The following is a 25737-nucleotide window of genomic DNA, read 5'->3' on the forward strand; positions in this document are numbered from 1 at the left end:
CTCATCCCTACTTTGGGCCACCACCAGGGACAGCTCCCGCTGGCCTCTCATCTTCAGACTTTTCCATATGAGAAGTGGGCTCGGGCTTTGTGTCCTCTAAGCTCCAGGGAAGCCCCAGTGGCTTGGGTTGAGCCATTTGGGGTGCAGCACAGCACTGCGACAACCCTCTCCATGGAAAGCCTCTGTATCCATCCTCCTCTGGAGGCAGGTGATGGCGTGAGGACCTCATAGTCTCTGTCTGAATCCTGCTGGGTTGTGTCTGGTGCTACTTTGGGGGCTCTGAGGGACAGCAGCAATTCTGAGACAGGGAAGTCCCATTTAACTTCCTATTATGTATAACTAATATATTATTTTAACAAAAATGGTATCTTACACATTCTATAACCTACTTTTTCACTTCACACCATGTTTTGAGCATCTTCACATCAATAAACACACCTCTACATTCACACCATTTAAAATGACTGATCAGCATTCCCTTGTATAGGTATATTGTATCTTACTATATTGAACCCTGATTGTTGGATATTTTAGGTTGTTTCTAATTTTAGATTATTAATAATAACGTTATGATTGGGTCAGTTTAGGTGTGGTTGATGGCACTTTAGCTGCAGGGTCCTCACTTGCTCAGAACTTTTCACATGCCCAGGAGAAGAGTCTGGCAATTTTGTATTCATGATTTTGTCTTGTTTTTGTAAAAAGGGCCCTTTAAATTGTACAAGCTTCAGGTTCCACAAAAGCTGGATGTGCCCTTGGCTCTGATAAACATCCTCACAGTCAATTTTCTTTTGGCTACATCTTTATTTCCTTAGGATAAACTAGAAACAGAATTGCTGGGTTAAAGCAGATGCACATTTTTAAGATTCTTGAAACACGTTGTCAAATAGCCCTCCAGAAAAAGTGATCTAATTTACATCCCAACCCTGCCCTGGATGAGAATACCCAAGACTGTGGTGGTTTCTATGGGATTGTGTTTCCCTGTTATTGTGGCTCAGTTGTAGCTGCCATTAGCACCTTCTCCCAAAAGCAGGGGTTTTGACCTGAGATCCATGGGCTACAAGGGTAGAATTCTTGGGGCTGTGAACTTGGATAAGAAAAAATTACATCTTTATTTTCACCATTAGCCTCTAGCTGAAATGTAACAGCTTTTTCCATCATGAATGTAGGCCACCAATCCCTGTGGCATTACCAGTCCCTGTAACCCCAGCAGTCCCACCACCAACAGAAATCACGGATGTTTTTATGTCTTGTTACAGTTGTTGCAGATCTTGAAAAATACTGTTCATGCTTAACAGTGCTTCAAAATTATGGTAATTATCAGACCTGCCACTAGGTCTTGTTATTTAAAACGTGTCAGTAAAGAAAACATGAATTACTCAATTACAAATATTTTTTGATATTTTGAAAAATGCATCCAGGAGAATTGATTTCCTTTGTAACCATGTGTATTTTTCATTTTATGAATTTAAAAACCTTATTCTGAGAAGGGGTCCAGAAGCTTATCAGACTGCCAAAGGGTTCATGCAAGGTCAAAAGGTTCAATCAAGGTCAGAACCCTTTCTATAGGGGACTCTTGATTCACATGTCCTTGAAACTTGTGCATGATACAAAAGAAAGGAATTAAACTTTGATGATCGCTGCCTGGAGCCAGGCTCTATGTAAGGGTGGCCTCCTGACTTTGAGGAGCTCAGTCTGGGTGGGAGATGCAATTTCACAACTCCTGCCACTCACTGTCCTGTGGGGTGGGGGCCCAGGTTCTCAGATTTTTCCAGGATTTTAAGAAAATCAGAAGTCCAGATTTTCACATGTTCTGATATAAAACAACTTTTTCAATTTTTAAATGTTGGCAACCAATCCAGATTTTTATAAATCACTGTGTGGGCCAAATAAAGCATGTCTGAGGGCTAAATCTGGCCCACAGGCCACTAGTTTACAACCTTTGCTCCAGGAGAAGAACAGAATTCTAGTTAGGGTGGAACAAATTTATTCTGTGGAACAAAGCAGCAGGGATTCTGAGCCTCCCACCACTCTGCTTCTGCAAACCAGAGAGACAGGGAATTGGAGCTCAGGTCTTGGGAAGAGAAGACATGAGAGAAGAAGCCTGGTGGTGGGCAGTGGAGGGGTGGGGCATGGGGATGTGGGGAGGCCCTGCAACCTGGCTGTAGGCTAGTTGGAGGCCTGGCTGGAGGCAGATGCTACCATGGTGAGGCCATCAAGGGAGCTATGGGAACAATGAGGACAATTAAATGGTTGTTTACCCAGAAAACCCAAGAGCCTCTAACAGAGAAATAAAAACCAAAAACAAATGCAAAAACAAAACAAACTTCCCCCAAAAATCCTATTTGAATTAAGAAAAATTGATGAGGTTATTAGATACAAGATAAATATACAAAAACTAATTATATATTTTGAAAATAAACACATAAAAATGAAAATAGAAAAACTATTCCATTTATAATCTTGACAAAAAGTCCAAAATACTTAGGATAGATTGAACAAGAAAACGATAAGGCCCATATTAAGAAAGCTATGCAACTTTGTAGAAGAACTGAACACAAGATCTGAAAAAATGAGAAGACATACCATGCTCCTGGATGGGAAGACTTAATATCGTAGCTGTGTCAAAACTCCCCAGGTCAGTCCCAAACAGAGTGAAATGTTTAAATGGAAGAGTAAATGCCTGAAAATAGCCCCAAAGTTATAGAAAATAATAACAGTGCAAAAGGATTTGCTTTGTTTGCATCAAACTCCAAAAGCGATCAATGGAGTATTAGTATAGAAGTGAGAAATAAATCAGTGAAATATACAGAACAAAAAATCCAGAAATGGATACCAAATATATGCCAGAAGTTAGTATTCGACAGAGTGAACTTTTGATTATTTTGTAAATGATGCTGGCACAACTAAAGTCCATCTGGAAGAAAATAAAATATTTCATCTACATAATAAGTTTAGATTATTTAAAGATTTAAATGTTAAAAAGAAAACAAGGGGGAAAAGAAGAAATTTTAGGAGACTTATATGAGCAATCCAAGTGAAACAATCAAACTGAGAAGCTATGAAGGAAAATTGAGGCCTTGAAAAGCATTGTAGAAGATATATAACCAGAGTCAACAGACTGATGAGAGATTTGTAAAACATCAATTATAAAAATGCTAGGTAAAGTTAAAAACTGCATGCATAATGAGGCTTAATAAATTGACAAGGAAAAGATAACGCAACGGGAAAATGGGCATAGGATGAAAATGGGCAATTCATGAAAGAGTCAATCCGAACAGCCAACAAACAAAGGAAAAGCTGCTCAGATTCAGCAGTAGGGAAATGCATTTTAAAGTAACAATGCGAGACCACTTTATATCTGCTGCTACTACTTGCTTTTCTGGCAGAAAGTATAGGAATAGATTACCTCATAAGTTGTTTGTGGAACTACGATAAATTATTGCCGTTTTGAAAAGTGAGCTTTATTAAAATTACGTTTTTAATATATATGTATATATTTATCCACTGATGTAGCATCTCACTGGTAAGTTCTTATGTGACAGAAATACAACTCCCAGAGACTCTGGGCATATGAACAAGGATGATTTTGTAGCATGTTTACAGTTGCAAGAAAAGATGATGAACTGAATGTCCACCAATTGGTGAATGGCTGAATAAATTATGGATATTCACACTATGGAATATTATGTACAGTCAAAAATGAGTCAGAGCTACCTCTGTTTGGTGGGGTTTCTTTGAAGTATTGTTGAATAAAAAAAAAGCAAGATGCAGGAAAATGTATGGTCCCATTTTTATAAAACAATGATACATGCAGAAGTGTATTTGCATATAATTTAAATGTGTTTGTCGATGATTATTACTTGATTATGGAGAAAACATACAGAAGGTTAGGCAGGAGGATGTTAATGTTTCCTAGGGTGAGAGAGGAGAATTGGTGCAAGCTGATGTGGGTGGCACAGGAATGACGGAGGGAGCCAAGCCCATCCAACCCTTCTTCCCCCAAATTTTAAAGCAGGGGCCTTTGGAACTGGACTCTCTTACCTGTAGCCTAGCCAGCCTCCCACCCCCACAATGGGGCTTGACTCCTGGGACCACTCCCTTGGCATTCCTCCCACCACCCCATATGTGATCTTCCATGTTTTTCCTCCATAATTCCAGAATGGGACAGCCAAGGCACTGAAGGAGAGGAAAGGCCTGGAGGGTCCCAGTGGAGGGAGACTTTTCAGTGCATGAAAATGGACCTTCGGGTCTCAAGTATAGATCCTGCTCTCCCCAGGCATTTAGGCAAATTCATGGGAGTGAGGGGAAGAGGCTAGAAGTCATACCAATTCACTTCCATCAACCTAAGTCCTTCAGTCTCAGCTTACAGATTCCATCCTCAGAGACGACTTCTCTAAGTCTGCCCATTTCAATTACATCTCCCTATTATTTCCTGTCATAGTACTCATCACAATTTGCCATCTTGTTTTTGTGTGTTTGTATATGTGTGTGTGTGTGTGTGTGTTTAATGCCTATTTTTCCCCCCGCGACCCTGCCCCCCAAAAGTCAGCACCACAAGAGGAGGGAGTTTGTAAGTATAGCACCTAGCATGGTATGTCGCAGGGACTTAAGAAATACCAGTTGAATTCAACAATTTACTACTTACTCTCTTTTTCATTGACTCACTCTTTTCTTCATTCCTTGATTCATTTCTACCCTTATTCATTCCAGAAACATGTGCTATTGGCCAATGACTTTTCCCCTGATCTGAGTCTTCTACTTTCTAGGGTGGCTTTTGGGGGGAGACATGGTGGTGGGAACATGATTGCAGAATTCCGGGAATGCATCCACAACTTGGGAGAGCTGGTGAGTCCGAAGCTCTCCAGGGAAGGAGGGAAGTTTCCAGAAGGCTAGAGAGTCAGAGAGGAAGGTGCTGAAGGATCAGAGAGGATGAAGTTGGGAGCAATAGGATGGAGGCTGGGCATAGGAAGACTCCTCTCTGCCCTCCTCCCTACCCCCATCCCCGCCCCTACAAGGCCCGCATCTTCCCACTGCCCAGCTTTTGCTCCGGCTGTTTGCTCTGCCTGGAAGAGGCTCTCCCCATGCTGAAATCCTACCCTTCCTTGCAGGGCCAGCCCAGATGTCCTCGAAGTCTCCCCTCACTCCTCCAGCTGGAAGGGCCGCTCCCTGCTGCAAACAAACTCCCAGAGCACAACGTCTGGACCTCCCTCGTGGTGCTGACCACTTCCTGCTTGCTCTGCGGTGCCTCCACCCAATAGGCATAGGCTCTGTCTGCCAGTTCCAAGGGATCCCATGGGGTCCAGGACCCAGCACCCCCAGATGCCCAAACCACTCTGGCTTAACGTGAACAGCACTGTGTGTTTGGCAGTGGGGGAGTGATTATGATCCCATTTTATGGATGGGGAAATGGAGGCACAGACAAGTGGTGCGACTTGCCCTTGCCCTTGCCCCCAGAGCAAAGCAGCAGCATGGCCTAGACCCAGCCCTGCCTTTCTGGCCCCAGAGGCAGGGCTCTTTCCAGGGCAGCTTGCTGGGAGGTGGGAGTAGGGTGGGGTGGGGTGGGAGCTGGGTCCTGAGAACCAGCAGACCAGAGAGATTTGGAGTTCGGACGGCCAAGTTCAGGGAAAGCACAGCTGGGGAGGAGCCAAGGTATTTATTATGCTTGGTCTCCGGCTCCAAACAGAGCTGATGGATGGAGCTGCTCCAGTTCCTATAAACAGCTCGAGCCTCCCTCCCCTCCACCCCTGTGTTCTCAGCACCACAGCCCCAACTGCTCCCAGTGAGAAGGGGGTGGGGGATAGATGATCAAGGGAGGGAGGGAGAGAAGAAGAGAAGAGTGTGTGGTGGGGGGGCAGGGAGGGGATGCAGAAGATAAGCCAGGGTTCTAGAGGCAAGAGGAACTGAAGGGAAGAGAGTGGTGATAATGAGGGTCTGCCTGAGAAGTCTGCCACCCACTCTTGGTCTTACTGCTGATCTTAATCCCACAAGCACTTAGGTCCTGGAGGGCAGGGCCATCCATTCAGGAAACCGTTTATGAACTTGCCTCTGTGTTGGCTCACGGGCCTGGGAGACAGAAAGTGCTCCCGCCCTGGAGGCCCATCAGGCAGACATCCTGATGTTGTGGCCCAGGGCTGCCAGCAGCTGGAGGACAAAAATCAGGGCAGTCCTCCTGGAGGAGGTGATGTGGGCAGGGCTTAAAAAGGAGTGTGGCTGGTGGGTCAGGATGGGTGAGATATTCCAAGTGGAGGAGGTGGGAGAGAGCCTGGAGTTGGGAGGGTCAGGAGGCAGTGATGCCTAATGGTTAAGAGCCCTGACTCCAGAGAGGAGTGGGGCAAACCTAGTTCAGGTCTTGGCTCTGGCACTTTACAGCTGTGGGAACTGAAGTCTCAGTTTCTCTAAAATGAGGATGATAATAACAGAAAGCCCTTCAAAGAGTATCAGAATTATATCTGACCATGTACATCAAGTGCTCAGTGCAGGGCCTACCCAGAAAGTGCTCAGTAATGGTCAGCTCTGAATAAGAAGTGGGAGGCGGTCAGAGAGAGGTGCAGATGGAGGGCCATGGGGACCCGGACTTGCAGGGCCTTGTGAGCTGCCAAATGACAGGGGCACAGAAAGAGGATGGTGGATCCTGGGCCTGGTGGGGGGGGGGTGCTAGCACAGGGGACTGAGAGGGTGAAGTGCTGGTGTGCCGTGGGTGCTGGCTTCCTCCCCTCCTGCCCGGCCCGGCTCCTGCTGGGCCCTGTGGCTCATGGAGCACCATGACAGCTCACTGAACCCAGTGAGCCAGGGACCCAGGCACTGCCGTCTGTCTGTGCTAGAGGGTGGGCGAGGGCCTCCTCCCCCCCTGGAACTTGCCGGATGCTCGGATGACCCAGATGGCAGCTGTGTCTACATTGGGCTAAAAACAGGAATTTCTGCCTTGCTGGGGGTCTTGGCCAAGTGAGTAAACGCCCCTGTTTGCCAGGAAAAGGGGTCAGGGTGGGCTCCCGGCTGGGTCGGAGGCCCACAGAACCCCGGGCTGAGCTCAGCCCATACTACTGCCTTGCCTTAGGCCTTCACAGAGCACCTACTGTGTGCCAAGGCATTGAGTCACATACCCTGTGGCCCGCCAGCCCCATCCATGAAACAGGCATTTAAAATTTAGCTGGGAGCAGGAACCTGGTGGTGAGAGGTCACAGCCCAGAGGAGAAGCTGGGCTGGAGAAATCTCCAGGATACTTGGGGGCTGCGGAGGCAGAGCTGGAACTCCTGGGAGAGGAGTTTGGCACGTGCAAAGGGGGCAGTGTCTGTGTGTCAGGCAGCTGAGAAGGGGAGATGGCGCCACATAAGCACCAGCACAAGGGGTTGCAAAGTTGGGGTTAGGGGGTGGGGGGGCCGGGGAGGGCCACTCCCCGCCTTCTAGACTCTTCCTCAGAGCCCCTCGCCTGTCTCCCACCCCCACCCCCGGTGAAGTGGCTCTTGGTCCCTCCCTCAGACCCCACAGCCTACACCCTCACCCTCCAACTCCCTTCCAGGAATCAAGAACGTTCTTCTGGCCCCTCCTGGTTTTTCAAAGTTCAACCTTGAACTGCAGCCTGGCTGCTCGCTCTCAATCCTCCAGCCCCTGGAGACCTTCAGCCCTCTATCTGGGGAGGCTGCTGGGTGTCAGGGTAGCAGGGGCTGGACGTTCAGGAGGGACTGGGGCTGGAGACAGAGATGTGGGCATCGTCAGAGCAATGGGGTGGTGACAGCAACGAGGGTTATGACATTCCTGAGGGAAGGGTCCTAGTGATCACCAGAGGCCTTGAGGAGGGTAAGCACACAGTGGAGCCTGAAAAGGAGTGGGCTGAGAGGAAGGCATCCAGGGTCCCTCCAGCAAGGGAGGGAGAGACAGCACTGCCTCTGAGATGGGACAGAGCGGGGAGCATAGAGAAAAGTGTGAGGACAGAGCTGCAGAGGAGGGAAGGGCGAGAACATGTTCCTGCTGGAAGCCACCATTTTCTCAGTGGTGGGTGGGGAGCAGGGTTTGTTGAGTGTGAGGGGACAGAGGTGTGCCATCTCCCACACAACAGTCCTCAGCCTGTATCCCCAGGGGTTTGCTTCAAAGACTGGAAGGGAAGCAGAGGAGAGCAGGGTTCAAGTGAATGCAATGATGCCTATTACCGGCAGCAAGGAGGAGGCTGGCTGGCTGCGTTGTTTCTCCAAAATTATTTTTTAATACATTCATGTGGGTTATATAAAGAGCTGATCCCGAGGCCTGGGCTGTGGCCTGGCTCCTGGGAGGTGACAGCAGCATTGTGTAGTGTTTTCAAAGATCAGGCATGAAGGCACCCACATCTTGCCCTCCAGGCCTGAGGAAGAGTGTTTGTGTACAGTGAGCACCTGTGGTCACGATCCCAAACAGGACTGACCCACCCAGCTGCCCCACATGCCACCAGGGCCACCGGCTGGGGCCAGGCCACCAGGTTCTAGCCCTGACTGTGCCATTGACTCCCTGAGTCCTTGACCCTCTCAGGGCCTCAGTTTTCTCATCTGTCAAATGGGGTGGGGAGATGGGCATTTTTATCATTTCACACTTTACCGAGCACCATTGAGAGCCTGACTGTGAGCCAAGCACAGGTAAGAGGGTGAAGACAGCACACATGGTCCCAGGCTGATCCCACAGCTCCTTTCTTCCCGGACAGCCCATGATTCTCTGGCTATGAGAGACAGGGCGTTATATCTTGATGGGATTTTTTACCCATTTTTCTAGGAGAAAAAAATCCCTACATGATGAGGACCGCAAAGAGAGTTTGGAACCAGTGTTATCTTGTGATATGACAGCTGAGACAGAAGGGAACCACTCAGTTCCAGCCTCCATTCCCCACCTCCATTCCCCACCTCCACCTGTCCTGCCCCCCCATCCCACCATGAGGCCCGAATCCACCTTTTTTCCCAAGCTCCGATGCTGACTTGTGCAGCTCTGAGCAAGTCCCATTCTCTCCTTAAGTCCCACTTTCTCTATATGTGCCATGGGAGGTTGGACTCAATGGTCTCAAACTCCAGGCTGTGCTCAATGGAGGGAGAGGGAAGGAAGGAATGCAAGAGAGAGAAGGGAAAAAGGAGAGTCCACCCAGTCTGCAAAGGAGGGAATAAAGGAAACTGAGGCAGAGAAGGAGGAGAGGTCTGCGGCTGCCCGTCTTCCCTCCGCCCACCTAGGAGAGCGGAGAGAGAGGAGCGGGTGGGCAGGCACAGCCCAGGAAGTTCCCAGGCCCCGTTCTGGCCATGTGGGATCACTTCCTGCCCACCCAACAGCCTGCAGTCCCTGCAGTGGCCAAGCTCATGCCCTGGACTCAAGAGGGTGTGAGTCTGAACCTCAGTTCTGGGATTTCTTAGCTGAGGGGGTTGGTCCCTGGAGGGAGACTTTTGGAGCCTCTTCTGAAAGTGGAATAAATACCAATCTCAGAGGGTTGTCATAAAGAGGCAGACACAGGCTTGGGTTTGTTACTGCTGCCAAGCCTGGAGCAAAATAGAACCAGATACCTAAGGTTCTAACTCCTGGCTCACCAGCCACGATGGTGCTGGGATGAAATCGGGGGCCTGGGCAGGGAGTGAGGGGCTAGGGCAGTATCTGGGCCAGTGTGTGCAACACGGGAGTGCCAGTTAGGGGAAGAGCCTGTCCAGAGCAAGAAAGGGAATGGTTCAGCCCTGGGCTGGCACCCAGGGAGACAGCCTCTTCACCAGGCCCTGCTGGAGCCAGCACAGCCCGCCTAATAGCGCTGGATGCAAGACGTACTCCAGTGGCTCCAGTTCTCTTCCGGTCACAAGCTCTTTATGTTCCAGAGAAGCTGAAAGTCATTATCAGAAGCTGTGACAAATAGTCTGCTTGGAAATGTCTCAGACAAATCCTCTCAGTTTAGCCCCTCCCTTGCCCTGACCGGGCTAGGGCAGGACCATCCACACTCAGTCAGCTTTGGCTGCAGGGCTTTAGAGCCCAGGCTTCCACACTCTGTGCGGTCACGGCACATTCGGTGACCACCTCCCCACCCAGACCAAGAGATGCTGAGGGCAGGGATGTGTCTTATTTCCTGGCATCCCCAGTGCCCAGGGCAGGGGCAGAACAAAACAGATGCCTGGTGAAGATTTGTGGATCCATGGGTCAACCTCACACTCCTAAAACTGCACAACTTCCGGCTTCCACAGCTGCACCACACGTGCAGCCGGGGAAGCAGGTTGCCTATTGGTACAGCAGGGTGCAGGAAAAGAAACCCTGGGCTGGGAGTTAGACACCAGGGTTCTCAGACCCTGGCTCAAATGTGTGACCTTGGATCAGTCCCCACCCCTCTCTGTGCCTCCGGCTCCCCCATGACCTAAAAGGGCCTCCCGGCTAAGCTGGTCTGCAGCCCCAGCCTCCCTAGGCTTTGTACTGTTGGTTGAACTTCTGCCGGCGGACACAGCAGCAGGTGGCCAGCGTGGCGAGAAGGATGGCAGACACCACGGCGAAGGTGAGGATGATGATGAGGTTGACGTTCTTGAGCCCCCCCTTCTCACAGTCCTCGGGACGCACGTGGCTCAGGGACACCTCCTCCTGGGAGCCAAAGCGGCAGATCAGGTCCTGGGTGGCGTCCACGTCCACACGGCCCTGGTGCAGCTGGGCTGCCAGCCAGCCGTTGCCACAGCAGCTGAGTGGATTGCCCTGCAAGTAGAGGCGCCGGAGGCTGGTCTCCAGGCCGCCCATGGCACTGCCTGGCAGGAGGCTAAAGCTGTTGTTCCTCAGGTCCAGCACCTCCAGGGACACGGCCTGCGTCCAGGCAGGCAGGCGGCTCAGGCGGTTCTCGGCCAGATTGAGCCGCTTGAGGCAACTGAAGCAGGGCAGGTCCACCTGCAGGACTGCCAGCCCATTGCCCTGCAGGGCCAGAACCTCCAAGGAGCCCTCCAGGCCCGCCAAGGCCCCCATGGCCACATCCAGCCCGGGGTTGGCAGAGAGGTCCAGCTCAGTAAGTGGCGTGTGGAGGAAGGCCCCTGCCCGGAGTGTCTCCATCTCGTTGTCCACCAGGTTCAGTATGCGGAGGGAGGAGAGGCCAGAGAAGGCCACACAGCCCAAGGGTCCGGGCTCACCTGGCCCCCCACAGGGGCTGAGCCGGTTCCCCTGCAGGTTGAGCCTCTGTAGGCTGGCCAGGCTGGCGAAGGTATACGCAGGCAGGTCCCGCAGGGCGTTGTCCTGTAGGAGAAGTGTCCGCAGAGAACCCAGGGCCCTGGTGCCCAGCTCCAGTGTCTCCAGCGCATTGTGGCTGACGTCCAGGAGCACCAGGCAGGGCAGGGAGCCCGTGTGCCGGGCCTCAAAGGCCCGCAAGCAGTTTCGGCTGAGGTTCAGGAAGCGCAGGGAGGTCAGGTGCTCAAGAAAGCCCTCAGGGACAAGCTCAATCTCATTGTGGCTCAAATCCAGATTAAGGAGCTGGGAGAGGGGCTGGGTGCTGGCGTTTCGGCTGGGGCTAGAGAATGGTAAGGCCGACCAGCCCTCGGAAGGAGCTTGGATGCTCTCGCCGCTGGGGGGCGGCTCCGCAGGCAGCCGGATGAGGTTGTTGGACACATTCAGGTAAATGAGTCTCGGGAGTGCGGCCAGGTCGGGGAAGTAGAGCAGTTTGTTCTCCCGCAAGTCGAGCCAGGCCAGCTGGTACTCAGCCTGGGGCTCCTGGGCCGTCTGAAAGGCCTCGATACTGTTGCAGCTCAGGTCAAGTACCTGCAGCTGCTGGAGGCTGAAGTCGGAGATGCAGGTGAGGGAGTTCCTGGAGAGATTGAGGTGCACCAGGTGGGGCAGGGCCTCGAAGGCGCCGTCCTCGATGTCCATCAGCACGTTGCTGTGAAGGTCCAGCCGCTCGAGCGCGGGCGTGCCCCAGAAGGTGTGGCGGGCCAGGCGTGTCAGGCTGTTCTCCGCCAGCGAGAGGGTGCGCAGGGCGGGTGCCTCCCCCAGCAGTCGCTCCACCAGGCCGCTGTACAAGCTGTTCCCAGACAGGTCCAGGGATGTCACATGCGGCAGGGAACCCAGACCTGCAGTGCTCAGTGCGGTGCCCACCGCCAGGCGGTTGTGGGCCAGGTTGAGGTGCTCCAGGTGGGGCAGGACCTGGAAGACCCCCGGCTGGAGGAAGCTGATCTCGTTGGCACTCAGGTCCAGGTGACGAAGCACCGTGTAGAAGCCCAGGGGTGAGGCCAGGATGCTCCGCAACTGGTTCCCAGATAGGTCTAGGACCTCGATGTCCCGAGGAAGCACTGAGGGGACCTGGAGCAGGCCAAGGCCCTGGCACAAGACCTCCTTGTCCACCTGGGGCCGGGGGAAGGGGGTAGAACAGCGGACATTAGTGGGTGCAGTAGGAGGTGGAACCAGACACGTGTCTTGAGGAAGGATAACTTCAGCCCCCACCAGGCCTGGAGAGGCCTCTCCTTTGTGCCCCAGCATGCTCGACGTTCCTCCATCCAGCGTGATCACCCCATGTTGGGGTGACCCCTACCCTGCTCTTGGTCCTGACTGTGGTACCCAGTACAGTGCTGGCAACAGGGAGGGACTCAAGGAAGCTTTGATGGGTGGACAGACAGAGAGATGACAACAGAAAAAACAAATGAACTAACAAAATACTCTGTACTGATGATTATCTCATTTTACAGGAAACTAAGCCATGTATCACCTAGAGTGACCCAGAGCCAGTGAGCAGCAGGGCCCAGCTGGGACCCAGGCCTCCTGGTTCCCAATTCCGAGTTCCTTTCATGGATGCAGAGAATTAAATTTACCTAGCTGGTGTCAGACTGGAAACCGCTTTAGGAAAAATGTTTCCAAGAGGGAAAAATGCTATTTGCACTCCAGTCCTCAGTTTTAATTTTGGCCTCCAACCCTCAGATCTCATTCAAGCCCTTACTCTATGGGGCAGAGCTCTGGGTCCCAGAGCCTGCCTTCCTCACTGATGCTCCCCAGATGTGACCTCCTTTCTGCTGCTGCTACCCACCCCCACCACTGTCAGTGGCTTCACCTCCTGTGGCCCAGTCCCAGTGGGCCCCTGGAGATGGGGGAGGAGGAGGGAGCGGAGAAAAAGATGACCAGAGTCCCTACACACTTTCTTTGATGACAAGACTGATTTTACTGTGTGAGCCCAGTCACTGTACAAGTCACTTTACGGCTCTGGATTCAGAAAGTAACTCAGCTCTCCCCAGTGCCCATTCAGCATTTCACATTTTATTTAGCATTTTCAGACCCATGGTCTCACTGGATCTTCACAGCAGCCTGCCCATCGAATATGATCATCCCTATTTAAGAAACCCACATTCAGAGAGGGTAGGGAAGGCCCCAGGATCACCCACCTGGTGAGGAGCAGAGCTGGCTTTTGAATCCCAGTCTTTTAATAATCAAAGGCCCGGCTCCTGTCCCTCTACCACATGTGCCTTCAGGGGCCAGAATTCTTTCCATGCAAATGCAGTCTCCCACTGCCTTTTCCGGCACAGCAGGAACCTCAGCCTTTCCCAGGGTCTGACTTCCATAACCACCCAGCTCAGGCCCACTCCTGCCCTGGCATCTCTGTCTCCACTGACCCCTTCTGACTCAACCACCAGCCAAATGCCTGGCAACTGCTCAAAAACTCCACTCTGACCATGCTGCCCTCAGCTTAAACCCTTTCAGGGAGAAGTCCAGGACCCTCAGCAGAGCTGAAGACTATTTGCAGCCTCTGCTGACCTGTCCCCCCTCCTCCCAACCCACTCCAGCCCAGCCACACGGAGTGACCACACCTGAACACTGCTCACTGTGCCCTCCCACACCACCTCTGGGCCTCCTCCTTGCTGTTCCCTGTGCTGGTTATGCCCTTCCCAACCAGTTCAGCATGGTGAACTCTGTGCTGAGCTCTAAGGTCTCCTCCAGCTGGGACACTTCCCTGATTGCCGGGCAGGTCAGGGCCCCCTCTGGGCTCTCACAGCCCCTGTGCTTCTTCTCTCATAGCTTTAGCCCCCTGAATTGTGACTGTCTGTGTGGGGACCTGCTAGACAGTGAGCTCAGGGCAAACAAGGATGGGATTGACTGAGTGGATGCCTCAGACCCTGCCCACAAAAAGAGCTCCATATATTTTTTTAATGAATGAGAGTCACAGACATCATCAACTTAGTAAAGGTCTGAGGGACTGGCCTAGTCACCCTTCTGAAAGAAAAGCAAAGCCCTAATTCAGACTAGAGTCAAAGACTGTGAGAGCAAAAAGGGTCCCGCCCACCTACCTCCCAGATGGAGAGCCAGAGCCTGAAGACAGTAATGAGCCACACAAGGTCACAGGGAGTCAGTGGCTGACTGACAGGGCAGAACACCAGTCCGGGTGTTCTCTGCCTGGCTTAGCTCTTGGCTTCCTCCCAAGAGCCCCAAGGTAAGGAGGAGGGAGGAGCCTACTGCCCTCCATCAGGCATGCATGACTCTTCCAACTCCACGCAGCACAGTGACTGGCCCTACTCAGAGGCCCGGGGATACCCCTGCAGTTGGGCACCTGTGCAAATTGGAATCCTACCCCGGCCATCTTTGCCACACCTGCCTGACCCCTTGCCCCTTCCTCCCTCACAACCTCTCTGCCAGATGGGGCCACTGGGCATAGCATCTCCATTCATATCCTCAGCTCCCTGGACTCTCCTGATTAAATGAAAGGAGCACAATGATGGTCACTACGTGGGGAGCACCAGCTCAAGTCAGGCTTGTGCCGTGGGCACAGATCCCTTGCCTCATTGAATCTTTCTGAGCATTATATACCCCACGGTACCCTCTAAGGAAACTTGAGGATCGGGGGTGGCCACCCCAAATCAGATGGTCAGAAGCTCAAAGCTACAATTGTGAATGCCTTTCCCTATTGGTGCTGGCCGAGTTCTGACCACCAGGCTCTCAGCTGCTCAAATGCCCAGGCTGATTCCTTCCACCCAGTAAATAATGCCAGCCACCATTTCCTGAGCATCTACTGTGTTGTGGGGGGTGTCTTATCCCCCATTCAAGTCCATACCCCGTTTCACCTCTGGATACTCAAAGGCTCCCTGGGGCACCAGGCACCAGCCCTCAACAGCTGAGCCAGGACACTAAGCTGACAAAGCCCAGGGCCTTGTCTTGCTTCCTGCCCAGGGCCCAGGACCCCTGTCACCGAGGCTCAGAGGGGGCTGCTGTGAGGCAGGGCTGCAACATCCAGTCTAGGAAGGAGCCTGAAGGCCAAGGCAGCTCTCAGAACCCCATTTGTAGGGCACCCACTGCTCCCTGAGCTCCGAGACCCCAGCATGAATGACTTATGTGGGGAGGGGTCTTGGGGGCATCAGCCCTCAGCCAAGTTCAGCGCTTCTCCTGTGGACCCCCTACCCAGCCTCTCTGGGATGCCAGGGTGCCACTGCTCAGCTTTTGTTTTGTTTTGTTTTAGGAGGGAAGAGGACTTTCCACCAACACCATTTGACCACCTGAACATAGAAGGGAAGCAGGGTAGGAAGGGTCGCTGGCAGTGGAGAACATGAGCCTGGGAGAGCGGGGCTCGAATCCTGCCTCTGTTACTTCCTATCAGTATGGCCCTTGTGGGTCACATCTCTTCCCTCAGTCTCACTTTCCTCAGATGAAAAGAGTAGTTCTGGGGAGATAAGACAAGAGAAACCACTTAGCCTGGTGCAGGCCCCTTGTGAGCCCTCAGCACGTGGCAATTTCTTTTTACTATTTTGAAAAGCATCACAACTGCTTCCACAGAAGTTCAGAAAGTGGGCTCCTGCCTGTTATCTCATTTGCCCCACATCCAAAGCTCACCCAGTTCCGCCTGCCTGTTAGCTGGCCCAAGCCCTTCACCTCTCTGAGCTTGTCGCCCCAGGTAGAACGTGGGGTTGCACTTGGTGACATCCGAGGCCTTTTCTGCCTGTTATCCTGGGTTCTGGGACTCTCAGAAGGGCTCTGAGGAGCAAGAAGTGAGTTGGCAACAGCAGGACACTGGAAACCGCAGGGAAGGGCTGCAGCGCCCTGGGTACCAGCACATTCAGCCTCCAAAAGCAGATGCCCATCCTGTGTCATGAGTTTCCAGTTCCAGGTCCAAGTGGGGCTGCTGGAGGGCCCGTCACTTCCCTAGCTAGTGCTCTTGCCTTGACCTCAGTGACTGCCCAGCTTTACAAGTGGATCTAGGTGGTCCATTTTCTCTGGACCCCACAAGGTCACAGTAACCTCACAGCTAGTCTTCCTGACTCCAGGCAGGAAAAATGAACAAAGTGAATCAAATGTGGTCATTGCCCTTGAGAAACTCTTGGTCTGGGAGCTGAGACAGACGTGGATCCATTCACCAACTACCCCATGTACTCAATGTTGAGATGGAGGGAAACTTAGGGCTGTGGGAACCCAGAAAAGGGAGCAAACAGAACTAGGTCAGCCTGGGAGGGGTCAGGAAAGGCTTCTTGGAAGAGGCAGCATTTGACCTGGGTAGTAATAAGTAAGAGGCATCACGGCAGGCATGTGGCAGACAGGCCCAAGTTAAGGAGCCCAGTTAGGGAAGGGGATTTGTCCTCAGGAGGGACCCAGTACAGAATACCCTTTCCCAGCTGCCCCTCTCCCCACCAAATTCCCAACACATACACATATACTTCATCACCCAGCTGGATCCACCGCCATGTAGGGGCAACTTGAGGGAATAGAGTCCAGTACTGGCCCTAGTTGAATGGCCTTGGACAAGTTACCTAACTTCTCCAAGCCTCAGTTTCCAATTCTATAAGGTAGGAATAATGGTACTTACCTGGCAGGGTTAATAGTAAACAAGGCACTTAAACATACTAGTAGGTACTCATCAAATGCAAGGTTTAAAGGCATTAAATGCATTCCCTTTCCTCTCCTGACCCCTCTGGCTTCTGGCTTCTGAGGCGGGGCAGTAGGACACCCTAGGGTTTGGGGAAACAGACAGGGAGATCTCCCTGCCTGGGCAAAGCTCCTTACCTTCTTACAGGGTACCTTGTCTCTGTGTTGGGAGGTAGCCAGGCCCAGGGTCAGCACGGCCAGGAGCAGCAGGATCTGGTGGCTCATGGCTCTGCAGAGGGCAGGAGGGAAGGGGAACACTAAGACCGCAGGCTCCTTCCCACCACTGGCCCCCACCACTCCCTCCTGTCTGCACCTGCCCACGGGGAACCTATACCACAGCTATAGTTGCACCAAAGGTGCCCTGAATGGGGAATCTTGTGAAGGGGGTGGGAAATGGGGCTGCAGCCCATCCCAAAGGGACCACCAGTGCCAGGCCAAGGAGCTAGACCATTACCCTGGACAAGAGTTTTGTCAGATTTGGGTTTCAGAAGACCCACCTAGTGGAAGACAGCCGGGAGGGGTTAGAGGGAGCAGAGGGACCCTAAGGGATGCCCTTGGCTAATCTCAGGGCTGGGGTGAGGTGGGGGAGCTAGACCTCCGACTCCATTTCTACCCAGGGCACAAGCAGGTCCCCCATCCTAGCTCTTCAACCCCCAAGTGGAATTTCTAAATCCCCCACCCCACAGCAGACTTTTATTTTGCCCTTTTTTCTTTTGATTTTCTGATTCTCAAGTCCTTGCCATTGTTTGAAGGCTGGGCCTGGAGCCTTGACAGGAAGCCCCACCGGAGGCCTGCCCTGCCCCCAGCACTGTGGCCGTGGACTTCCCCAGGAACAGGCTGCCAGGCCCTTAACTTTCACTGAAGCCACCGCCCACGCAGTGGGACACCCAGGCCTGCTGGGCCAGACCTTCTGTCAATGAGCAGCCGGGGTGAGGTTGAGGGGGACCACAAAGCTCTCAGCAGGGCCATATTCTACTGCTGCTAGGGGCTCATTCACTGAGAACCTGGGCCAAATGCTAGGAATACACAGCTCAATATATCATTTCATTCATTCACACCTCTACTGAATGCCTCCTGAGATCTGTTTCTGTGCTGGGAACTGGGGACAAAAATAAAGGCATAGAAGTGACCAGAATACATACAGAACATTAAAAAGGAGAGACACATAAAGCCATCCAAGATCACTGTACTCAGAGTCACCCACACTGGACTGCTTCCTCTATCTCCCCCACTTACCTGCTATGTGACTTTGTACAAGTCACTTCACCTCTCTGAGCCCCAGTTTCCTTTTCTGAGGTTAATGCCAACCTTGTCAAGTTTTGTTAAAGATCAAATGAGACATTCTATGAAAGTACCACTTGCCCTCATGATGCATCAGGCCCTCTTCTCAACACTTTATATGTATCAACTCATTTAATCCTTACAATAACCCAACAATCTGAGTCCATGATTACCATTCCCATTTTGCAGATAGGAAAACTGTGGCTCAGAGAAATCAAATAAGATGCCAAAGGTCACACAGCTAACAAGTGGCAGGCCCCGAAAGTCTGACTCCTAGGTCTCTGCCATTAATCTCTACACTATAAGATCTCCTGCAGGTGCTCAATAAATAAGCACTAAATTGTGACTCTGAGGGATGTTTTAGAAGAGGCATTTATAGGTCCTTTAAGGACTGAGTCTTCACTGTTAGAACCCATAAGTATCCTTGCTATGAATTTTAAACAAAGGTGGGTACTCTGAGGTCTTTCCTTGCAAAAAGGCCCCCCCAGGGGTGTCTTTCAAGCCCTGTCCCCTGGGTTCCCCCTGGGGCCGTGGGCCCTGCTGCACAGCTGTTCTCTTCTCACCTACGTTACAGGTTGGACTTTCACAGGAAATTTTGTTCTGCTGTTTAAAAAGCAGAACTTCACCACCCTTTTGAATGCTAGTGTACTCAGAATTGAGTGGAAACTCCTCAGTGGGGCCTTTGAGTCCCTTGGAAAGTGCACCCTGCCCAGCCAGCTCTTCTCTCCTGCTTCATTTCTCACTGTCCCCAATCCCAGTCTGGTTTCTGGAAGCCTCTCATTTCCTTCGGTTCTCTGAGCACTTTTTCACCGCCCCAAACCTTCACTTCCTCCCCTATTTGCTGAATACCTCCTCCGTCCTTTGGGTCTCAGCTTAGATGTGACCTCCTCCAAGAAGCCTTCTCTGGTTCTCCAAGCCTGGGCTATGTATTGGCCCCTCCTCCAGCACTGAATACGCTGTGGTTCCCTCCCCTTCACTCCTTCTCTCTAAGGGTCACTCCCTCCCTGGGGACCTGACCCCAGGGCCAAGGGGCTTCACTTCCCTCTGGGACCCATCTCACACTACCCAGCAGGCTGGGGAAGGCACTGAGAATTGACACAAGGTGTGTCGGTGACATAGTGACATCAGTGAGAGCAGTTGTTCTTCTGACTCTTCCTTCACCTCCCTGTCACAGTCTGTCCCTGCATCGGTAGGTTCTGTCTGCTCTCCCCCAAAAATGGACCCTGGACCTGCCTACCTCCCTCCTCCATCACTGCCACAGACTGAGGCACCACCCTGGGCCTCGATCCCAGCACCCTATTTCCACCCTGACCTTCTTTCAGTATGTCCTACACATAGCAGCCCGAGAGATGTCTTTAAATCATATATCTGATCATGATTCTCACTGCTTGCAAACCTCCCATAAAATCTGGCTTTATACAATCTCTTTTCTGACTCCATCTACCATTTGCCCTTCCCTCACCAAATTCTAGCTTTCTTGCCACTCCTCAAACACAGCAAGTGCATTCCTGCCTCAGGGCCTTGGCCCTTGCTGCTCCATCTACCTGGAATGCTCTTCCCCAGACCTGCACATGTTTTATTGTTTTCCTCTCAATGACCATATGATAGTTTATTTCTTATTCTACGAGAACAGTGGTCTATTTAGTGGTGCTCACAAAAGATCTATTGAACAAACAACAAAGCGAGGGAGAAAGTAGAAGTCCATTGCAAAGGGCTGAGTGGTGAGTGCTAGGTGAGGATAAGGAAGGACCTGGATGAGTTCTTAACTGCTGCCCAAAGGGACCTTCGTTTCTCCCTCCTCTGCCTGCCAAATCCCACCCTACCCGCAAGGTGGGCATCTGAGCATCAGGCAGGGACCCTCCCTGCAGCACATGGAATCCTGCCCTGACATCTGGCACCAAGGAGCCCCTCAGCTGTGGACACCCTTAAGCAGTGCTCAAGACATAGTGTGTAGAATTTGAGGGCTACTTGCTCTCAAGAGGGAGGACTGGGATCACTTAGACCCAGGCTCACATCTAGACTCTACTGCTCACCAGTGCTGCTCGCTAGGGCAAGTCCCTTAAACTTCCAGTGCCTCAGCGTCCCACCTATAGGGCAGGTAGCCTGGTTCCTGTTTTGCCACTATCTGCCCCCAACCATTGTGATGATCAAGCTGAGAATGGCTGTGAAAGTGCCCTGGATACATATTATCTTTCCCAGTTGGGACAAACCTGTAGGGCTGAGCAGCCCAAGTGAGGCATGCTGAAGAGGATGCCCCCAGGCCTGCAGCCTAGGCAAGAGGAGGCAGAAGACATCTCAGGACTCTGATTGGGATGAGAAGTGCCAAAGAATATCCGTGTGTGTGTGTGTGTGTGGTGTGTGTGTGGTGGGTGTGTGTGTGTGTGAGAGAGAGAGAGAGAGAGAGAGAGAGAGAGAGAGAGAGAGAGAGAGAGAGAGAGAGAGAGAGAGAGAGAGAGAGAAGTGGGGTGGGGAGTAATGCCTTCTACCATAATAAGCCCATCCCTACTGTTTAAGGATGTTAGATGTTCTAAGCACTTTACCTATACCTTTGCATTTAATTCTTACAACAACCGAGTGAAGTAGTTACTATAATTTCCATTTTACAAATGAAAAACTGAGGCTCAGAAAGGTGAAGTGACTTACGCCAGTTAATTTAACCCAGCTGCTAAGTGTTTTGGGATTTAGCCCCGGTCTGTATGGTCCCAAATGCTGTGTTTTCTCCAGCAGGTGCTGAGCTGCCTGCCCCGTATAGAACTTGCCTGTGAGGAAAACGAGGCTCAGAGAGGTGACCTACCCAAAGTCACACAGGCAGTAAACAGCAGAGTCAGGATCAGAATCCAATCTGTCTGCCTCCAAAGCAAGCTTTTCCCTTTTCCACTACAACAGGCCAAGATCTCCCTTTCTGACCCCCTCCAACGACCCCTCAACTCCAACACACACACAAGCACACAGGCTCACAGCTATGGGCTCTGGGATGCTCCTCTCCCTCCTCTCTGCCCGGATCACTAGCAGAGCCCGGTCCTGGGAGAGCGGCTGTGGACGTTCCCATCGAGCAGAGTGAATCACTAAGGGCAAGCCCCATTCTGGAGACATGTGCATCCCACGGGGGAATTAGACCTTAACCCAAAGGAATGTGACTGTGATGGCGGAATTTCAGGCAGCTGAGGTTGGGGGTGGGGGTCATTTTTTACCACCCATAAAGAAGGCTGACTGAGGAGCCCCTTGGAGAGAGGTGGGTGCTATCACCACCCCCAGAGACAGGCAAGCTATCTGGCGCGGTGGAATGGGAAGACCCACGCCTGGCCAGGGTCAGAGGGTGACAGATCAGGATTCAAATCCTGATCTGCCCTTGACTAGCGGCGTACTCCCTGGGCAAGTGCCGGCCTTTCTGCGCTGGTTTTCCCATCTGTCAAATGGGAACGCCGGCCTCGCCCTTCATGGGAAAGATCCGCGGACCTAGGAGCCTTGGAGACCTCTAAGGCCGAGGGAGGGTCAACCCCGGCTCCACGCGCAAGGCAGGGGGCGGAGGCGGGAGGGGACTGCTGAGGATCAGCGTCTCGAGGGTCTAGCCCTAGCTCAGCTCCGCGCCGGGTGCTCGAGAGGAGCGCGGGACCGCCGGTTCCCCGAGGGGGCCGGCCAGCCTCGCCCGCTGGGCGGCTCCTACCTGGCTCAGCGCGGCCGCCGCTCCTCTCCCAGGCAGCCCCGGCACATTTTGCGCAGACCTGCCCCCCTGGTCGCACCCAGCGCCAGACCCCGGGGTCACGGCCCGAGGAGGCGCACGGCCGCTCCACCGCCCCACGGGAGCCCGACCCGCGAGGGGGCGGCTTGGCCTCCAATTTAAATACCTCTCCCGCCGACCCGCCCCACCACGCCCCCCCTCCGCCCAGCCGCGGGGTCCTAGCGCCCGGTCGGCGCGCCCCCGCGTGACTCGGTTTATCCGGAACCTGCAAGGGGGTGAAGCATTTTCTTGACGCGGAAACCCGGGCTGGGAAGGGGCGGGTCGAAGAGGGTGGGATGAATGGGCCGAGAGCGAGAGGCGTCGCTAAGGAAGCGCTTTACTAGCGTGGCCTCCTTGGGCCGCCGCACGTGCAGATCGTGGCCCCGCAGGGTCCGGAGGGGCGGGTGGCTCTAGGAGCCGCAGGTTCGCAGAGGAAATCCGGCCTGGCCCCGATTTCCCCCGTTGTCGGCGCCGCGGCACTTAGCGGGTGGCAAACAGGAGGGGTGACGAACGGCAAGGCTGAACCGGGAAGGAAATGACCCTTCCCTGGCCCTGAGGTGACCACAGAGGGGGTTCCCCATACCGCAGCCATCCCCTCTGACAATTCTAGGCAGTTCACGTCCCCTCTCTGGATTTTGCTCTAGTGACCAGACCGCCCTCCTCCTCCATCATCTCCTGGACACTGAAGCAGCCCTGTGAAACAATACCATTATAGTCCACAGTTCTCAAATGGAGAGACTGAGGCTAGGGTTGGGGACAGAGAGTATAAATGAAAACCACTTGTCTGGGACCAGTAAAGTCCCATTTACACTTGGTGAAACTGAGTCTAGAGAGGTTAAATGGGCATATCCAAAGTCACCCAGACTATAAGAGGCAGAGGTTTCAGCTCAGTCCGTCCCTAAATCTAAGCCCAGGCCAAACTGGGTACTCTTTTCCAGGCATCAACTTACTCAGGTTGTCTTAGAGTGCTGTGCAAAAAGTAGCACGATGCTATCACTGTCTTTTCACCCGAGATTGAGGCTTATCTTTCCCAAAGACACCCCACCCCGCCACTGCAGATGTCCTGGTCCTACCAAATTCTGCTCTGCTGAGTATGGCCGGGAGGAAGGGGGTGCCTAAAGGAGGAGGACCACAGCCATCCTCCAGGTCCTGGTACCAAGGGTGGAAGAGAATTCCTCTTCCATAATGTTTCTCCTCCCTGATGGTCACTAGCCCTGAGAGTAGCATAGAGAGTCCTGTTTTACAGATGGGAAAGTAACCATCCAGAGTCTTGTGGGAAATCAAGATGAAGCTGGACTTAGAAGCTGGGTTCCCTGAATTCTAGATGGCAGCTGTCTTTCCTTTCTCCCCATCTGGCTCGCTGTGGGACAGACCTGGGCAGATGGGGTCAGCCCAGAGAAGACAGTCTGTGGTAGCTGGGAGGGCAGAGTGGGGGGCAGGGTGGGGCCTAACCCAGCCTCAGGGGAGGAGATAAGGGAAAGCCCCCTAAGGAGGAGCCTGAGCTGCAATAAGGACAGGAATAGGAAAGGTTACAGGACCTGGGAAGGGTATGCACACTTCCCCTCCCTCCCAGCCACCAGAGGCTTCAGATCTAAGCTCAGGGAGGGCCCAGCTGGTTGTCCTAACCCCTTCTCTGGTTCTAGTGCTCATCTAGTCAAATGGAACCTCAGTTTCCCCATCTGTAAAGTGGGGAAGCTAGTAACTTCTTCTGGGAATTGGTGCTAGAACTAAGAATAACGGAACCAGCCTGAGGCCTGCACCCAGTGGGTGTTAGGCAATTTCTTGCTGTCTTTATTGGGGCAAATAATGATGTCTCTGACACACCCTGTGGGCTTCCTTTTCCAGAACCTTGTCCAAGGAGCCTAATGTCCAGGAAGTGCTTCGCAGCAGAACATGGCTGAGTTGGATTCAGACAATACCTGGGCTCTCCCACCCAACCTGCTCCCCTCACACCCAGCACCGCCTCACCGTTCTTTGAGCTGCTGCCCTGAGCTGCTGCGGAGCAGAAACCACGGGACTGGCATGGAGTTTTGGCTGAGGCTGGGGTGGGGTGGGGCTGGGGCTATGGCGGGCTCGGGGAGATTGGCCCGCCTCCCACACACCCCCAAAGGCTGCGGTTGTGGTTAGTCAGTTCACAGGGGTCCACCTCCCTCAGTGCCTGGATGGGGCTCCCCAAGTGTTGGACACAAATGGGCAACCAAGCATGCCTACCCGCTGCAGATGCCTCTTGGGACAGGGGGCTGAAAGCGGGAACCCCACGTGCTCAGTACCTCTCCTTCATCTCTTCATTTCTTCAGCAGTTATGTTGCTATGTGACTTTTGGCAGGTGGCTTGATCTTTCTGACTGCAGTTGGCTGATCTGCAAAGTGAAACTAATAATAACACCTGATTCCTGGCTTGCTGTGAAGCCCAAATGTGTGTAAGTACCTGGTCGGGGCCTGGCCTGTGGTCCTTGCTCAGGAAACAGAACCTCCCTTCCCTGGCAGGTCCTGGAATGAAAATATCTAAGACCTACCCTTATGGAGCTCCCATACTGATGGGAGGCAGATGAGAACATAGGATGATAGAGTCCAGAGGCCTTGAAGGCCAAGTCCAGGAGTCAGAGCTGAATCTGAAGAGGGAGGAGAGCTGAGAACTGAGCAGGGTCAGATTTGCCCGGCAGCCCTGTGGAGGGTGGCTTTCTTTTAAAGGCCACCAAAATCAACGTTCCATCCAGTGTGGCTTAGCACCTGCTCATATCCCTCCACGAATGGGGCATTCTGCACAGCCCATCAATGCACAGCTCATCTTCATTGTGTTGGTATTTTTGTGGAAATGCTTCCATTTCCTCATGCATCTGTCAGTAAAGATAGGAGACACATCTTTTCCTGTGTCTTCAGGACTATTATTCTGAGATGAGAAAACCTCAGGCACCAAGGCAAGCTCAAGGCTCCCTGGGAGGGTTGTTTAGACCAGGCTGATGCCCAAGGGTCCCAAGTAGGAGTGAGTGGCCTGGGAAGGCAATGATGTGCACATCCTGTGTGACCCTGGACAAGCAACTAAACTTCTCTGAGCCTTGCTGGCCTCATCTAACTGTAGAAATGGAGTGGGAAAGACCATGGACCCCCAACTTAGTTTCACTGCTTTTTGCTGAACACCCACGGTAGGCCAATCCTTCATTTCATGTGGCAAATAAGGATAAAGACAGCCATAGACAGCCTCAGGTGTCTTTAGTCTCAATTACTGACTAGGAAACTTGAGGCTCAGAAAGGCTAATTAACTGGCCTAAGTCCACACAGCTTTGGAGCCAGGAATTGAACCTGGGTCTCTGGACTCCCAGGCCAGATCTCAGCACAAGGATGCGGCTGTCCTCACTCCCTGCCCCTGCCCAGCACCCCTGTGGGCCCCTGTGAGTCAAGAGAGTTCCCTCATCAGCCCAGCTTGGGGCCCTGCCTTCTGGGGCAAAACCCTGGTTCCTCTCCTGCATGCCCTCCCTTGCTCCCTGGGGCAGCTGAGCTCAGACCAGACCAGCTATGGGCCTCTCCTGGAGGCACAGTAGGACAGGAGAACAAATGTGGCTGGGTTTCAGCTGTAGGGAGTTTGTGAGCAAAAAGGCATCACTGGGTGCTTGGGAAACAAACGCTAATAAAGAGACAGGTGGTGTGTCCCTTCTTCTGAGGACTAGCTTACAGGTTTAACAGGAATAATGAGGGCTGCGGGACTGAGCGTGGTGCCAGATATTTCCTCCCCATAGCCATCCCACAAAAGGGGGACTGTTGTCACCCCCCTTTTACAGAAGAGGGACCGAGGCTCAGAGGGCTTCTGTGACTTGCCCACAGCCACACAGCTAATAGGGCAGGGCACAGCAGCCTTCCGCATCCCAGTCCTCAGATACTGAAGCCCTCGTGCATGTACAGCGACTGGCTGGGCTGGTTTTCTGTTCTCAGTGGGGGCACGAGTCATCCCCTCACTGGGTGCTTGGAGCGATCAAT

General features: G+C 52.8%; 1 protein-coding gene across 2 annotated transcripts; it reads right to left on the bottom strand.

The window, feature by feature from the left end:
• Positions 1–781: 781 nt before the first annotated feature.
• Positions 782–21906, bottom strand: LRRC32 (leucine rich repeat containing 32). Of its 2 annotated transcripts, none has more exons than XM_032489460.1 (3): positions 21713–21906; positions 16906–16996; positions 782–12279 (listed from the first exon to the last, which is right to left on the bottom strand). In XM_032489460.1, exons 2-3 carry the CDS (start codon positions 16990–16992, stop codon positions 10375–10377), a joined length of 1992 nt encoding a protein of 663 aa, XP_032345351.1. In that variant the 5' UTR covers positions 16993–16996; positions 21713–21906; the 3' UTR covers positions 782–10374. The 2 variants fall into 2 exon arrangements, with proteins under 2 accessions (XP_032345351.1, XP_032345352.1); XM_032489461.1 differs by lacking the exon at positions 21713–21906 and adding an exon at positions 21007–21163.
• Positions 21907–25737: the final 3831 nt, after the last annotated feature.

Source organism: Camelus ferus, chromosome 10 (genome assembly GCF_009834535.1).
Source record: "Camelus ferus isolate YT-003-E chromosome 10, BCGSAC_Cfer_1.0, whole genome shotgun sequence".
Classification (NCBI taxonomy): Eukaryota; Metazoa; Chordata; class Mammalia; order Artiodactyla; family Camelidae; genus Camelus; species Camelus ferus.